The 18,722-nt window shown below is 30.9% G+C and overlaps 1 protein-coding gene across 13 annotated transcripts in view; it reads left to right on the forward strand.

The window, feature by feature from the left end:
- LOC111690014 overlaps positions 1-18,722 on the forward strand; it is a 202,286-nt gene that overhangs the window by 158,224 nt on the left and 25,340 nt on the right. For 3 of the 13 annotated variants that reach the window (XR_006940461.1, XM_046947782.1, XM_046947786.1), the window contains exons 1-3: positions 3,336-3,523; positions 6,876-9,411; positions 17,355-18,597. Coding sequence is in view for 11 of the 13 variants with exons in the window: in XM_046947782.1 (XP_046803738.1) it covers positions 3,492-3,523; positions 6,876-9,411; positions 17,355-18,597 (3,811 nt within the window). In the remaining 2 variants the exon portion in view is untranslated. Of the gene's footprint in view, positions 1-3,322; positions 3,524-6,875; positions 9,412-17,354; positions 18,598-18,722 lie in introns of those variants that run through there. The other 10 variants (XM_046947783.1, XM_023452487.2, XM_023452508.2 and 7 more) reach the window with 6 other exon arrangements.

Raw genomic sequence — 18,722 nt, forward strand, 5'->3', positions numbered from 1 at the left:
ACAAATGTTCCTTTATATCAAAAAAAAAATCAGCAAAACTGCCGATCTTTGTAATGATCGGGCCTCATTTAACCCTAGCCCCACACAAACTGACCTTTAAGTGGCGCTTCCAGTGAAGTATAAACAATTTTAATAACAATTATATTTCATTATTATTTTTCGCTTTTGGAATTTTTTTTTTTCGAAAACTTAAGAATATTTTTATATTTTTGATAACTAAAATAAATGTCTGATATAAACTTCAAAAACGACTTTCGCCTTTAGTGCCTTTCAGGTGACACTAAATGATTTCTATTTACTTTAACGAGCTTTGGAAACATTTTTAAAAACTTAAATACGCATTTGGAGACCAGCCTACTGTACATGCAGGTATGTGTGTATGAGTATAAAATTTTGTAAATACATACAAGTAGTATTTTATTTATGGCACTATTTCCATTACAATTCTACCATGAGTATTTTATGTTAACCGCCATATTTACAATACAAACCCACGTAGATATTAGGGTATTTTTCCGGTTTGCATTGGTATATTAGTGGGATCTCAAGAAATTTCAATGATGTCATATCAAGTTAATAGACTTTTTTGTCATTTATATTGTACTTGGGTTAATGGTTGATCTTGAACTTTAAACCTATAGAATACAATTGACTAGTTATTAAAAGATATTTGTTCATAGTACATATATCGTTATTTGTTCATTATTGATTTGTTTTTGTTAAAAAAAATTATTTGAAAACTTTTTATGACATACAACGCTAGAACGATACGACATCGTTTGTGAATTAGTTAATAGATTTTCTGTTAGTCATATTTATAATTCAAATCAGAAAACGGAATTCTTATTTGACTAAAATTTTTAAATTAAAAAAAAATTAAAAAAATATCCACCTTAATGAACATTTATACAGATATGTGCGAAATCTTCTATAAGCTTATTTTAAACGTTAAGAGCTTAAGTTAAACTGTTTCATTATTGTACTCTCATGTATAGATTATTCATTTTTTTTTTTTGTTTTAGTGGTGCAAATTTCATTTAATATTTAAATTAACTTCATTTATTGAATAATTGTATAAGTAATTGTTTTTTGTAAGTGCACCATTTCCAAAAATTCTTATTAAATTATAGAAAATTACAAAATTCTACATAATTTCAGAAAATTATAAATAAATTTCGGAAATTTATAATTCTTTTTATTTAGTTTTCAAAAGACGATACTTTAGATTGTACTTCAGATATGTACAGGTAAATGTGTTTCAAATATTAAATTCTTTAATACTGTTGTATTAAAGAATAAAATAATTAGAAACTGAAATATTATAAAAAAATTTTTATATAAATAATTATTACATTAAGACTCTTTTAAATTAATTAAGAATTTTAAAATATATGAGTAAAAATGCTTTAGAACGGATTAATTGTCAGTTTGAATTTTTAAATTTTATAAACAAGATTTTGTTTAGAATTCGTTCGGACATGGAACCTGAATTCCTTTTCTTGCCGCAGAGAAAAAAACATGGTTCGACATGGTTACTACAACTATATTGTTTTTAAAGTCATGTTGCTGTTTATGTAAATTATAGTTTGAATATGATTCTCTGAAACATAATTACAACAATTAAATAATGATAATAAAAACATATTACGTTCTTTACAACTAGTTAAACTTTCATAACAGTATATGTTATGTCGTTGATTTCGATACATATTTTTAACGAAATTATGATAACAACGGATCATAATATAATTACATATAACAATATTATGATAAATTAAAAAATATTTACCCCTATCGCCAATAAAAGTGAAAATTTTGTTCCCTTGAAATTTTAATTTCCCTCGAAGGGAAAATTGCTATCGTAAACTTGTTGTGAACAATTCATTGACGATAGTTGATTTTGTATAGAACAACTGTTACAAAATTTCATGAAATGATGAATGGCGATTCTGGACTCGTCAAGTCTGATATGTTCTGTTTAAAGTCTTACTCTAAAATTATTTTTCTAAAAACTCTTTATTACAAAAATTAGTAATAGAAATTAAAATTTTGTTAAAATAATAAAATATACATCAAAAACCACGTTGGCCTGTTTTTCATTTGTACACAAGAGAATATAAATTATGCAATATTATAGTCATACATAGAAAATTTATTAGTAATTTTTAAAATAATTTCTTTTTTGTATAAAAATGGCTTAACAACATGTAATTTTGTATGAATAAATTCTTAAATTCTTTATAATATGAATAAAAATAAAAAACTATACACACCTCGTATCAGAGAACAATGCAGTAAACATAAAGATTTCAAGACTTTGATTTAAACTAAAAAAAAAATTACCAAAATTGCTTTAATTTAATTTTAAAAGTTTTTTTCCAATATGTCTCAACTTCTTTTGTATTTAATTTGAGATATTTCTACAATTTCTAAAGAAATCTCAAAATTTTTTCAAGAAGTTGAGAAAATCTTAAATTTCAAATCACACTTTACTTGAAATCAAACTTTCATGTTTGCTGGGTATAAACAGAATTATTTATGTTTCATTTGTATTGCATGTCGTGCATGCATGTGAATAAAGGAAAAAATTACGAAAAAAAATTTGGCAAAAGTTATGAAAAAGAAAGACAAACCAAAACACACACACTCTCTCTCTCTCTACCAATTCTATGATGGTATTTATATAATTGTTAAATATGTTTTATTGTGATTTCGAATTTTTTCGCTTTCTTTAAATTTTTACAAAATGTGTATATGTACAGATGCGAGTGTGTACCTATAAATATTTTTATTTTTTGCTTCATTAAAAAGCCTAAAAATTTATTTCTTGGATTTAAGCCAAATGCCATGTTCCAAATATTTTTTGGTTACTAAAAAGCAAACATAAAACATACAAACAAATAATTTTACACACAAAAAAATAAAAATTTAAAAAATATTGTTAAACAGAGATTTTTATTTAAATTTATAGGAGTATGTATATAAACTGCAGAAAAAAACATAATACATGATCATGCAAAATAACACCAATAAAAGTAATGAAAATTTAACCATGAAAACCAATTTATCTCCCACAAAAAAAAAAACCAACTGGTCACTTGTACTGATGGTAATCAAAAAAAAAAAATCATAATAATAATTTTGATGATTTATTTGATTTCACATTTTTTTATATTTTTTATTAAATTTTTAGTATAAACCATATCATATTAATAATAATCATTTAAATATAAAAATGAAAACATATTTTTAAAAATAAAACAACAAACAAAATAATAAAAATTTTAAAAATGCAAAAATATATAAAAACAATACAAGATTTTAAATTTAAATCAATTATAAATTATACGTAAATATATTACATCAATCATATTTTGATGTCATCATCATCAGCATCTGAGTGGCATCAGATATTTATTAACAAAAACAAACTAATAATAATAATAATAAAATTGAAAAAAGCAAGAAAACGAGATTATTAATCCTTCAACATGTTGGGTTGTATTTATCAATTATGGGATTGGTAAGTTTATGGTGCTTTTATGTTAAAAAAATATATGTATATAAAATATGTTTTAATAAAAGTTAATCTACTTTAGTAACTAGCTTGTTTAAATTGTTGTAATGTATAAAACACTACCATTTACGGATGTTTTAAACAGGTATCTGTCATAACATACACTTGTTATGAAAATTTAAATGAAATAAAAAAAGTGAAATCCTTAAACAACAGGAAATTACGTAAAAGGCTATTTTAATATAATAAATATTTTACAATTTAGGGAAAATTTTTGCTTAAATTACTAAAAGTAATTATTTTATTAATGAATTACTTTGTAAGTAAAGACTAAAAACCAAATGTAGACAAACATGTAGGAAAATAGTAGGTGTAATTAAAAAAATTAATTATGCGCAATAAAATAACTATGCAATGGTGTCAATCCAGTCAGAGACACAATGAGTAAATTTATTTAAATAAATATTAAAGAAAAAGAAAAACATGTTAATTGAAAATAAATAACCGATAATTTTTTGATAGTATTATTTTGATAGTATTGAACAAAGAATATTTTGTAAAACAAATACTAAATCTAAATACAGTGGACGTCCAATAGTACGTACCCTCTTTATTACGAATGTCCAATAGTACGAATGGCAAAATTGTTGCATTGTCTACTCTATAGTACGAATAAAGTCACAATTTTTCTGTTCGATAGTATGAATAACGCATTTTTATGGGAATTTTGGTTTTATTTGTGTATGAATGAAGTTTTTATTTTGTTTTTATTTTATGATTTAGATATTATTCACCTTTAGCTCAGTAATTTTGAAGTTTTTTTGTATTTATTACAAATGTTTTGTGTTTTTAAAAGTCCTATACACACAATTTACTGTATGTATATTTACAAATCAACAATTATTTAGTGTAATTAATTTATTTTCTTGTAATTTCGATGACCAAAGAGAAGAAATTAAATTTAATAATATCGCCAATGAGAACAATATTGAAGCTTCAAAAGCGCTGTTATTGAAAAGGTCGTAGGAATCATTTTGCAAAGTAATAAACAGCAATGTTTAATTATGGATTTTCTAATAAGTAAAATGTTATTTATATATGTATGAACTATCTATTTTGAAAGTAGTATGACCCCACATTCCAATGGGATTAAGCATTACTATATGTGATCCTTTAACTATTCAAATTTTTTAAGAGAAAATTTTAAATTGGAGAATTGTTTTAGAATCTGAACATGTTTTATACATTTTGGAACAGATATGTACATGTAAATTGTCTTTGGCACACATATTTTTAAAAACATTAAAATTTAAAACCTTATATATCTCATTTCAACCATTGGACTCACGATACTTTCATTAACAATTCGTATACGTAAATATAAGCCTTTTATGCCTGTTTATTTACAAGAAATTTGAAATAATACATATTTATTATATTTTGTTTCGTTATGTAATTTTTCATGAAAAATAAAACAAAAATAAATAAAATCCTATATTTTATGTGTATTATTTGAATTTAAACATACAAAATCTGTTCTTCAATAAAACGAATTTTTCGGTACTACGAAAGGGCCTGACATTACATAATTCGTACTAGTGGACATCCACTGTATTTGTTATAATTAAAACAAATCTTTTACTAAATTTTGCAATTTATAAAAATAAATATTTTGCAATGTAAAAAATAGAAGTGATTCTCTGCTTTTTATAAAATGTTTACAATAAGTGAAAAATATAGTTCTCATAATATCTGTTAATGTAGACTTTAGATACAAGACGTTAAAGACATTTTCTGAATGGATCTTTATATGAGGGTTAGAATCAATTATCGACTTATCCTATTAATGTTTTACAAAAATATTATGTAGCTATGGTGCCAGTTATCTGCCTTATATTAGAGCAGAAGGACAGACTTAGCTAGATTGTCTTGGAATCTAATAAAGACCTAAAATATTTTATGGATCTTACAATATTTCGATGTGTCTTTTTGATGGTGGATTTTTAAATATGTTAGCTGATGATATGCATATATATTTCTCCACATAAGTTAAACATCGTGTTCATAATCTTTATAAATTTCTCAGCTTTTAGTTTTTAATCTTCTGAGAAATTAAAAATATGATGAGATTTAACTAAGTTACTGACTTTCATATAATTGCATTATTGTACGCAAACCCTCGTATTTTATAATTTTGGAGATATTTGGCAAGTTTTATTTATTAAATTAATCCAGAAAAAGCTTTAATTCGTCACGAATAAGTGTCAACCCTAGTGAATATTCACTGCTTTTAAAGTTTTGTTCTAGAGGTAATTTATAAATCAAAAGAACCAAGTTTATTTTTTTTTTAATAAACTTCTTAACGACCTTGTTCCATTAAAATCTAATAAAACTATTAATTCATATCTTCAAAAAAAATCTCTTCCAAAATATTTGGTCATCAAATATTCTATGATATTATCAAACAATTGAAATAGATTCCTTAAAAAAAAACATCAACCTGTTATAGACAACAACGACTGGATTTATGGCTAAAAACTACTGAAAATTTTAAACTGTAGCTATAACTTTGGACCGATCACGAAACTCGAATTTAACATGAAATTGAAGAGTAGTGATAGTTGAAAATTATTACCAACTGATTGTCACAAAACTCATAATAAAATATTCAGTAGGGTGTAATATAGTCGTATTGCCCTTCAATTATATTTTCATATTAGTTTATCCTGAACTCGACCATTTTATAAAACAAAGAAAACAAAAAAAGAGCATTGTTGCATCATCATATTTTTTGAATTTGTTTGTATGTCCAACGTCACATGTTGCAACATGTGCTTATTTTATAAAATATTTCTATTCTCATGTAACTTTTTTGCTGCTGAGCATGCTACTTTTCTAACACATAATAAAAAGGGGGTCGTTTGTGCCCAACCTTTTATGGCCATTCATTTAAGGTTTGTGCATGGCATTTGTTCGTATTTAATCAATTAAAAGCAATTACGTGTGGTGAAGGCTTTTACTACCTTCTCATTCATAATAGGTTCATATGAGGCTATAGATATTTTTTCAATGTTGAGCGTCTGAAACCGGTTGAGTGTAAACTTTGTTCGGAAAAACATAAAAAAATTGCGGTTAAAAGAGAATTGCAACATTTGACAAATTGTGTATAATTAAGCTGAAACTACAAATTAGGCAGTTTAGTTTAAAATTTGAACATAAAACACAATTTTGAAGAACTATAAAAAAAATTAAAATTACAATACATAAGCTAAATATGAACATAAACTTTTTAACATTACCTTTGTAAAATGACTTAATTAAACATTTTTATTTACTTTTATTATCATTGTAATTTTAGGTTGGAGGCGCCACCGCTATTTAATGCGGGCACCATGGACGCAAAAAAATTACAGCAATTACAACAAGCTCAACATTTACAAAAGAAAATACCATTAGCGTATCAAACGAACATTGCTGACTATCGTACAACAACACATTCACCAGTCTTCCAACAGCAGCAGCATGGCAACTATCATCTGGGACATGTAGCAGCCGCCCACCAACAACAGTATCAACAGAGTCCAACAACAACATCATCATCAGGACCACTAACACCAATCGATATACAACCACATGCCAGTAAATTACTGCTGAAGCATCAATTACAAAGCTCGGGGAGTGGAGGTAGTTCGGCACATAGTTCACCATACCACCAAGCTTCCACATCGTCGGGTTATCCTACTAGTAGTACTGTTGGTACTGGTGGCACAGAACAATTGTATCAGTCGCCAACAGAACGAACATATTTAGCGGCATCTGGACGTATTAATTCTGCCCATAATCAGGCTACAAATTTACAATTACAATATCAACAGTTGCAACAGGCTAAATTACAGGCACAATTGGCCACACAAAATGAGGCAGCTCAAAATCAACAAAGGCAATTTGCTTTGCGACAAATGATTAATCCTCCTGTGCCACAGGGTCATTATCATATGAGTCAGTCATCGAGTATGATGTCTACTTTAACACAACAACAGCAGCAACAACAACAACAAACTACACAAGCACAACAACAGCAGCAGCAACAACAACAAAGAGCACCTCCCTCTTCATTGAATTTAACAAATCAATTTCAGCCAGCTGCAGGACCATTAAAAGTTACTCAACAAAATGCCCACAAATCAGCTCAACATTATCATCAACAACAACAGCAGCAGCAACAACAACAAGAGCAAATTTATGGCCAACATCAGCATCAACAATTACAAATGCAATTGCATCATCAGCAACAGTTGCAACAACATCATCATGCTTTACAACAAAGATCCAAATCTGACTTGCAAACACCACAGAGCAGTGACCAGAGTCCCATTTATATACAACAAAATCATCCTGGTCATGTAGTCAACCAGGCAGTACAAACACAAATTTCGACAGTGGCAAAAACTTCAAATAATCCTCCACAGATGACCAAAACTCCCAGTTCAGAGGAATCTTCATCTGCTTCAACTAAAAGTCCTTCTCATGCGCCATTGGATCGTAAAAAATCGGGTGGAGGTTCTATAACAAATTCACAAGCTCTCAAATCTCCCATTACCAAAAGGCCACCAAATTCTCCGGTTACCATAGCAGGTTGGCTGTACAAACAAGGCTCTGATGGCCTTAAAGTGTGGCGCAAGAGATGGTTTGTATTGGCCGAATATTGCCTTTACTACTACAAAGGTCCGGAGGAAGAAAAGGTATTAGGATCCATACTTTTGCCCTCCTATAAGGTATCTGCTTGTCTGCCCGAAGATAAAATCTATCGCAAATATGCCTTTAAGTGTGAACATCAAAATATGAGAACCTATTGGCTGGCGGCTGAAAATGCTGAATCTATGGTACAATGGGTGAGAGCTTTAAGTGCGGCCACCATGATGCAAGCTCCCAGCAGTGCTGGTGAATCATCGGAACATCCTAGTGGTTCTTCTTCTCTTAATCATAGCGGCGAAAATTCTGACTCTGGTATTCATACACTTCAATCGCAGCAAAGTAAAATGTCCGGTCAAGGACAAGTAACACCAGCCTCAGATAATGGTGGAGTGACAACATCTAGTAGCAGTGGTGCGGGTGGTAGTGGACAACCGTTGTATGCCAATGCTCCTCCCAAACCCAGACGTATAACAGATGGTGGCTATTCTTCACCTAGTCCTGAACATTCTATGGATAATGAAGGCATGAGACAACATCAAATGCACCAACAACAACATCAACAGCAGCAATCTAGTCGTAGATCAGGTATAATGTCTCCCACTTTGCAGCAAATGCAACAGTATCAACAACAACAGCAGCAGCAGCAACAGTCGAGATCACAACATCATGCCATATATGACGCCCGTACGGGTAATGTCTCCTCAGCTATGAGAATACCACCACAACAACAGCAACCCAATTATACCATAGATACGTTAGAAGCCCAGTATCAACAACAACTAACTCTCAGTAGTCCTGACGATTATCCCCAATCACCTACAGCCCAATACATGGACTCACAAATGGAACAGCAAATAATGCAATTGCAACAGCAGCGTGTTGCCGTTGATGACATCTATGGCGAACGAGAATTATATATGCAACGTCTTATACAGCAACGTTATCCTCCCCATATGTCGGCCTATGTCTCAGCAGCCGAACGTCGGACACCCGATGCTTATGGTCGTTCGAAAAATCGTATGTTTTCGGATTATGAAGATATTTACAATTTGACTGCTGGCGCAGGAAATCCTTCAGCTCAGGAAGCTTTAATGCAAGAGGCAGCAAGTTATCGTCGGCCCTTATCGCCACCTAGCTATGAGGGCAATAAAAATGTACCTTCTGCGATGTCGTCGCGTTATACTCCCAATAATTTAGAGGTAAGTTTAATTGAATATATTTTGTTTAATTAAAGAAAATTTACTTGTATTTATAAGGTTACATAAAATATTAGTATGTTGTGCAAAATTAATCAATATTTTAAAATGTATTCTTGCAATTGAGGCTTTTGAAGTAGTAGATTTTTTCAAGGGATTGTAAACCATATCCCCCAATAGTTACGTTCCAGACATGACATTAAATGAAATACTACACTCCTTGTCTTGTTATTTTAAATCCCTTGATATGAGCTTTGTAAACATACATATTTACACCGTTTTGCACACACGTTCATATCCTTTAAACCCGCATATATACATACATATAATGTTTCTTGGTAAAATAGTCCCTTATGTACTACATTTTAGTATATTATTGTAAAAGTAACACCAAACAACAAAATCAGATTTGCAAAACTTTTTTAAATCAATTCATCTGACCGAGTACCGAGCAGTTAGTTTTACAATATCCAAGAACTTTGTGGGGAAAAAGTGGAATATCAAACTACTTTAGGGTATTGTCAGATATTCCGCCCATTGAATCATATATAAGATCTGAGCCAGCACTTACAACCGAACGGCTTACAACTCGAGAGTACTTTCCTTGCCATTATCAATCTTAACTCCTAGGAGTACTTCTCGGTAATACTGTGGTATACATCTTCCTATCAACCTAATCTAAATTTTCTCTAATGTGGAAATCTATAAAAATTTAATGTAAGGTATGTTTAGATCCAAACGTTGAGATAGCTATGGGTCAAATTTATGTTCAGCAACAAACTGAGTTCATCTACAGATTTGTTCGTTGCATGGTCGAATATAATACTATTTTTCTGAACACAAATCCTCAGCTTCTATAAGTGTGTATTTATATAGAAAAAATTTAAAATATAGTGTGCAACCTACAATTTTTTGTTACTCCAAACTAAAACTATGCTAAAAAACATATACAAACACAGAGTTCACATATATGTATACACAATCATACTTTCAATTGTTGCAAGACCAGCATATTAAAAAAAACATATTACAAAAAAGAAAAGTGTAAAAAATAAAGAAAAAGCATAAAAAAAGAAAAATACCACCGAGGATATCGTATAAATATTGCATACAACACATTGAAAAAAAAAAGAGTCATCATGTGAACTATACCTGCAGGAAATAGGTCGTGTCATATGCGTGCTACCAAAAGATTTAAATGTAGTTTGAAGTAGAAATAAATCTAAAAAAGCACTTACCTCTGTATTGTGGTAACATATATAATGTGGGCCAACAACCCCCCAAAGGGTAGTAGTATTGCTGTTGATTTTTAATTTGAATTTAATAAAATTGCAAAATTAGAAATGCACAATTTAAAATATACTTATATGTATATTAAATTAATTTTATAAATAGTTTTTTAAAATTAAAATATGTATGTATATTTTTTCACTTTATTGTGTCCTTTTGCGTCATCTTTCAAAAGTATGTTTTTAATTTTCCTTTTTTTTCTTCATTTTGCCTTTGGCTAAAGAAAGGAAAGGATTCTTTTTGCTATTTTTACACATCATAGTTTTTGCATACGTTGGCTTCAGGTATTTCTTGACATTTTATTTTTTTCACTATTTCTCATTCTTAATAGAGCTGTGTACTTTAAAGTACCACCAATTTGGCAACAATATTCAGTTATATTTTCTTTTTTTTATAACTTTCTTTCAAATAGGAGAAACAAAATGGACTTTATTTGGAAATACATACAATGTTTATAGCACCATACTTTGTATACTAAATGACATACTTTTTCATTATTATTAGAGCGATAGTGCAAAAAAAAACTAATTTATGTTTTTCATGATTTTAAATGAATTTATTTAGTACGAAGTATAAGAAAAATTGTAGGTAAATACAATATCAAGAGCTTCATAAATTGTAGGTTCTTTTTCTCAGATATCACCGGTTGTGTATTATCAAAATTAATTGCGAGATTTTTTAAAAAACATCATAATCTTAAATAACATATTTTAAAGAACGTGTTTTTTCTAACGAAGAAAAACAGATTCTATGAACTGACTAATTAGTTGAAATTTTATTCGTGTATAAAATTCTAATGTTAAATTTAAGGTGGTGGGCGACTTTGTAGGGGAACGATAAGTATGAAATGCGGCCTTAGTCCTACTTTGACACATTTCTTTATAAAAGTGTAATTAGACCAATCTATGTTATGCTTCATTACTCTGGTGCTCTTCATTGCAATAAAGTGTAGTATCAAACTACTGATAGTACAGCATATACATTGGGTATAAGTTGTGCCAAGAGTGGTATGTCAACCAAGGATCTGGAAACGATATTAGATATTCCACCTATCGAAATATATATAAAATATGAGGCAACACTTTCATCCGAACGGCTCATAACTTTAGGTGGTTATAGAACACGTCATCAGTAAATACAGGACACAACAGAAGGCAATACTCAATCATCGAACGTGCCCGATCGCATACTAGATACCAAATATATTCGGAATTTGGAATCACTGATCACCAGATCGATTGTCATAGTCAAGCAGAACTTTAGAGTAAATAAAAATCGTTGCTGCGTGGAGAGCTCTAAATTAAGGTACAGAGTGGGTCTGGGGTACTCCTGAAGACCCAGAAAAAGAAATATAACATCGTTTACCCAATCATAACTTATGCTTCCAGACAGCAGTTTAAGCAATAACGTTATTGATTGATTTTAATCTTAATGTAATTTTATTCAGCAATTAGTGATAATTTTAAATCTTAGACCGTATTGGATTGTAAGAAAGCTTTAAGGGAATATAGTATTCGATTACGTTTACATCATATGGGTACAAGGCCACTCAGATCTTTAATGTATTAGCTTCTAAGGAAAGGTTCTCGATGTTAACATGACAACCGCAATACCATTTTACGCAATGAAGGCTGAATAAAAATATGGGTAAGAGAATCACATAAGTTCTCTTGGAATAATGAAACGGTTGGTAGAACCAACAAACATTTTTCCTTCTAAAAAGGAGCGCTCCCTATAGTGGCCTAGGTGTATTTCTTCAGATTTGATGTAGTAGGTACTATTATATATTTTTTAGATTTATTGTCACAATCATAATGTGCGTAAATTTTAAATAGTCAATATATGACTTAGTATCTCGATACTGCCACCGAAAATCCCCCAAAGTTAAAGACCCTTTGATCGGCCGTCCTTCTTAAAGGAATCTATAAAAAAATATTTTTTATGTGAATTTATAAAAAAAATCGTCTTCACCTTCCTAAATTTCTAAGTAGTTTTGTTGTTTGTCAATACGCAGTTCGTGGGTTCTAATTCCACCAGAGACTCGCGCGCAGAACGGACCTAATATATTCTTTTGAAGCAAACATAAAAAAATTCCATAGTTTATTGAAATATTTATTCTAAAGACATTTTTTAAAAAATTGTCTATCTACCTTCTTATTAGAAAGTATGTGGTCGTAGGTTCCATTTCCACCAGAAAGCTTTAGACTAGAAACTTAAACAACTTTCCAAAATTTATTGAAAATATTTATTTTTATTTTTAACAAATTGTTTAAAAAATGTGTTTGCTGGGAAATAAATTTTATAATACACCTTCTCTTAAGAGAGCAACACAAAAGCATTAAATATTTGTAATTTGCAACCACAGATACATAAAATCTACATTGTTTTCTTAACTATCTTCAATTCATAAAGGAAGATTTAAGAGCATTATGTAAGACTTGTTTGAAAATGTTTTTGGTACACATCACAAAAAGATATTTGATAAAAGAACCCAGTATTTACAATCGAGGAGAAATGCATAACACCATCATTAAATGTACAATATATCTATGATGTATATTTTAATCTTCTTAATTATTTAAAACATTTGTATGATGAGGCAACTAGCCCAGTGACTAGCTATTTAGGTATACTGACCGAATCTAGTTTGAACCAATTTATCGAAGTGCACTTGTGTTTTTACTTACATAGTTTCGATTGACATTTGTTAATATAAGACAAGAACTGTAGAACATAAATAGCAAATGCACAGTTTTCTTAGAAAATGTTTGAATGTTTTAGTTGCTTCTTTTGTAGTATTTGTATCTGTCGAAAATGTAGTTGAGCATTTAATTGAAATGCTGAAAAGAAAACGAGGCAATTAAAATGGTTTTGTAAAATTTGTGTGTATGTATTTCTACACATATGTTTCACAGATTGTTTCTTTATTAGAAATTTATATTTTAAATGAATAAGGGACAATGGAAAATATGAGAATATGAGAATTTAAAAAAAAAAAAATCAAATAATTTCTATAAATTTAAAATGATGGTTTATTATAGTAATACATGGTGTATTACTAAGCTTAACAAACCATAAATAAACAAACAATATCTTTATTAACGCTAGACTAAATGTTTAAACTTTTTAACATTTTGTTATTTCTTAAATTTTCGTAATTTTTTCCTTTGTAATTAGGAAAAAGTTTGGCCCAGAAAGAAACTATGTAAAAAGAAAAATGACACCAATTTGCAATTTAAAGGGTTGTCAACAAATTGTTTACTTCTTAGTTTCTTTTACTATTTTAGAATCAAAAACCTATAAAGACCCCATTTAGTCCATGATGTGTTTGTGTTTATTTATGTTGTTAGTTATTTGTTTAAAAGACTTGCTACAGACATGAGTTGAACTTTTAATTAGACTTTTAGTGTGTCAGTAGTAGAAACGGCTTAAAGGAAAATATTCATTTACATTCATCCTTAGTCCAATAACAACAAAAATGAAAACAAGAAAATAACAACAAACAGCCTGTAGTTACAAACAACTTTCATTTGATAGATGAAAGTAGCAGGTATGACATTATAACAAAATTCGTAGTAACACACTGATTCATTTATGTAAAAAAACACTGCCACCACCCTAAAATATAAACAACCAACCATCCACCCACCCAACCAACCATCCATTTACAATGTAACTTGAATATAAAGTGCAACCTACATTTTAACAATCAGCAACACTAACAGATAAAAAAGCATCTGCATACCACACACATCTACATAAAACGTGTTGTGTTTTTGTTACAACTAACACTAACATAGATCGTTAGATTTAAATTTTATACATATGTATATATGTTTGTACGCTTCATATATTCATCTCTATATATTTCTAAAATGGGGAGGATATTATGAGTTTAATCCGATGTTTGTAACAACTAAACACATCTTGGTCAACTTCCCAATCTTTCCCGTCCTTTTATCTAAATAAGGCACAATATTAAAAATAATTAGATGTCATTTAATGTTATGAAGATCGGCCAATTATGGACCTCCACCCATATCTGTTTATAGTAATGTGCTTAGATATGTCGGTCCTAAGATAACAAAAATCAGATGTAAATGAATTGTTCTACCAAATTTTATATAAAATTCGTTCTATATTTGAAATGAATTTTAATGTGAATAACATTCATACATCATTATTGACTTAAAAAAATTGGGAGATGAATAGTCCCTATACAGGGAGGTCTTATGTAAATCATCTTACTGCCGCAGATGCGACTATAACATCGTGTTTGCTTTTGTAGATGCACTTCTGTGATATATAGTATGTATAAAGGTAATATATAGTAGGTGTTTAATATACTCCCACCCACCATCTTACGTTCAAATTTCTAACACGTGAACAATTCATTTCTTTTTTTGCTAATTCCAATGTACGTGTTTACATTGAAGCCTTGTATATTCTCTAAAGGATTTTCATGTTTTGTAATTGTGGAGAGTTGTTAACACATGAATTGTAGATTTCATTTATTTTTTTTCTTAATACATTTTTTGCTTTGGTTTTAAAAAGAAAATTAATTGTTTAGATGAAAAAAAGTCGGAGCAATATATTTTATGTGACTGTCGCACTGAAGGAGGTATGAATGTCGAAGTACTTTATGTGAGTACCTGGCATGTTGCCCTATCTCACGGTGGTGCTTTTTCAACCACTGGTTGAGGAAAAAGTAAACAACTCACCACTGCCCCTTTGTGTTCCTCACACGCAGGATACAATTTTGCTCAAATACTAGAGCCATTTAATCTCTTGCCATAATAGTCACACTACTATGGCTCTGTTGGTTCGGCAACAGCACCTTGAAGGAACGTAATTGGTAGTCAGAAAAGCGGATCACATTAATTGACAAGACTTTATTTCAGTAGTCACAGGGACCCACTGTGATAAATCGCTTAATAAATCAAAGAGAGGACAGTGACCTTGCACCATCCTTCCACTTCGCCACTCCATCCTTCAAACCAATCAGTTACTCCATTCTCTCTATAGAATGCAAGTAGACAACAGGAAACATCTGAACTTTACCTTGTATACCCAATCTTTTCATTATTGGCTCAAATCCAACATTTTACATTCGTACCGCTCCAGCATGTAGGAACGATAACGATCATGAAAATCATATTCAACGTATATCAGCCTTTTTAACCACGTGGCTCCCGAAAGAACCTCAACCAATTGACCAGCCAGGACATAGTCCTAAGGGCAACTGGCCACCCGTAGTAGCGGATAATGTGGTGCTCTGGTTCGACCTCTTTTCAATCTATGCAAGGACTAAGCCAGACAGTAGACTGTCAAGACCAATTTATAGTCCCGGAAGACCACAGGTGTTGGTAGCACCGATCTACCCCCGGAATGCAATTCACTATGATGTGACACTTATCAAGAATTCATGCCCGGGGGGCACTGAAGGAGGTATACCTCTGATTTATCTTGGTACAAGGCAATTAATTTCATGATTGTGACTGTCGTAATAATGTGGCTAAGCCTTTTCAAATTCGGCCCCAAATTACCTCTTAGAATAGTATGCATATCTCAATGTAAAATTTTTATGTTAGAATATTTGTAAACGGTTGTATAAGGTGCACTGAGGTGCTGACCCTTACAATTAATGATCATGTCTGCAAAAGTAGAATCGTAATTTGTTTAGTCTTTCCAAAGAAGTCACTCGAACGCTGTATGATTACTTTAATTTCATTAAACCCATCTTTATTGGCACACCCTTTACATAATTCTACGTATTTACATTAGTATGCAGTTGTGTTTCATAGTTCATTGTTGAATGATTTTATAGGTCAGTGGAGGACATTTATGTGCGTTTTTCATCTCAATGTGCACATTCATATATAGATAGTTACCCAGCAAAAACTGCGTAATGACTTTCAATTGTAAGTACTTACCTAATAACATACTTTTCAATGACTACTACATATTGTCTGGATTACATAGTTGTAGTCCAATAAGGTCTTACTAATAATGTGTTATATAAATACTTTCTAATTCATTAGTCATCTTGCTAATCAACATACAGATTCTGTATACATTTATTCATGTGATTTACAATGACTACTTTTTCTAATTACTTGTAATCGTTTGTAGTAAGTACTTGCCTCCAATGACATCACCGTGTTAAAATAATGACTTAAAATGCTATTGTGTAAGTTAATTTTAGCATTTTAACTTCTTACATGGTAATGAAAGTTTTTACTGGGTATGTATGTATACCACCTACATGCATATTTTTTATTTTAATTTGTAGTTTAAAGTTTTTAAGAAAATAAAGAAAACATCGTAAAATACTTATGTATATATGTATGTGCGTATAAACTTTTGCTAAACTATATTATTTCTTGAAGTTTTCACTTTTTTGTATATTCTCAAATTGCCAGTTTTAACATGTTTAGAGAAGACAAAGTTTTTCTTTTAAGGATTTAAGAGGTTTTTATAAAACTAGAACTACAAAATTGTATGTGTGCGTAGAAAGGAAGGATTGTAATAAAACAAATAGTATATTTGTAATTTCTGTAGATACTTTAAATTTACTTACAAATTATATATATAGAAAATGCAGGAAAAACTTAAAAGTATTTTGTTTAATTTTTCACTTTTTTTATTTGTTGTAGTCATCACCTGGACATAGTGCTGCTGGCAGCAATATAAGAGCCAGACCCGCAGCTGCCATAGTACGTCCACATTCGGCAGACTTTTTAGAGTATGAAGCCAGAGCTGAAGCGGCTGCAGATGCTGCCGCCATAGCTGCTACAGCCTCAATGATTAAACCAGATCCAGTGAGAGCACCACGACCCAAATCCAGTCTAGACATTAATCGTACACCAGATAGCTTTTATTATTCAGAGGAAAATTATGCTGAAAAAATGCGCAAGAGTGCATTGTATTTACAAAATCCCCAGGCTCAACCGCAGCAAGCGGGTACTTATCGTACCACAAGTGGATCTACGGACTTCCTTAGTCCCGTAGCGAGTGGTATGAATACAATCGGTTATGAGAATCCTTATGAAAGGACCTATAAACGTAATGAATTGTTACAAGATGCTTTAGGTAATCAAGCAGGACATACTAGCATACCACGTATGAGTCGTTCACAAACAATGGGTAATGGTTCACAAATTCGTTCATCCTCCACTCATCCTCATCATTCACTATCACCACCATCTCAGCAACAACAACAACAACAACTGCAACAAGAGCAATTACAATTAGGCCAATCGCCGGCATACCAACAAAAACAAACGTCACAATCGTCATTACTTTCATCCGGTCTCACAACTCAACAAATTATTCAACAAAATGAACAGTTCCTACGTTCAGCTAGTGCTCGTTTACCTAAACGTTCATCGACATTTGACGATGAACCCTCATCAACAGCTATTACTCCTACCACTTCTACTACAGTAACTTCTCCATCCACAGGCACAACCTCACCTCCTGCTATGGCTGGAGGAGCAGGTGGTTTAACACAAACAACACCCACTTCTCACCTGGATGGCGAACGAAAACGTGAAGAGTCCATGAAACGTTTATTGGAATGGAAACAGCGTATGTTACAATCACCTCTTACACGTAAAAGCGGTCAACATTCTACATCGTCTGCCTCACAGAGTGGCCAAACAATTGGGGGCACTAGTAATATTTCAGCCATGTCTAAATTGGGCAGTAATCCCAATATTCTATTGGCCTCTACAGCTGTGGCCAGTGGAGCCCACTATCCTAACACTGTAACAACTACAAAAGGAGGCATCACATCTTCAACTAGTTCGACTGGTGGCATACAACGTAGTCGTTCTGAGACACATGCCAACACAGGACCAACTGCTGGTTACAATTCCTATTCTTCGGACGATGAAGGTAAGTTAGAGTATACATATCATAAATTATTGCACCCAACCACATGCTCTTAAATAAAAGTAAATATATTTTAAGAACTTGAGCCGAATTACAAATAAAACGACTATAGTTTATAAATAATTATA

The sequence above is a fragment of the Lucilia cuprina genome, chromosome 4 (genome assembly GCF_022045245.1).
Source record: "Lucilia cuprina isolate Lc7/37 chromosome 4, ASM2204524v1, whole genome shotgun sequence".
Classification (NCBI taxonomy): domain Eukaryota; kingdom Metazoa; phylum Arthropoda; class Insecta; order Diptera; family Calliphoridae; genus Lucilia; species Lucilia cuprina.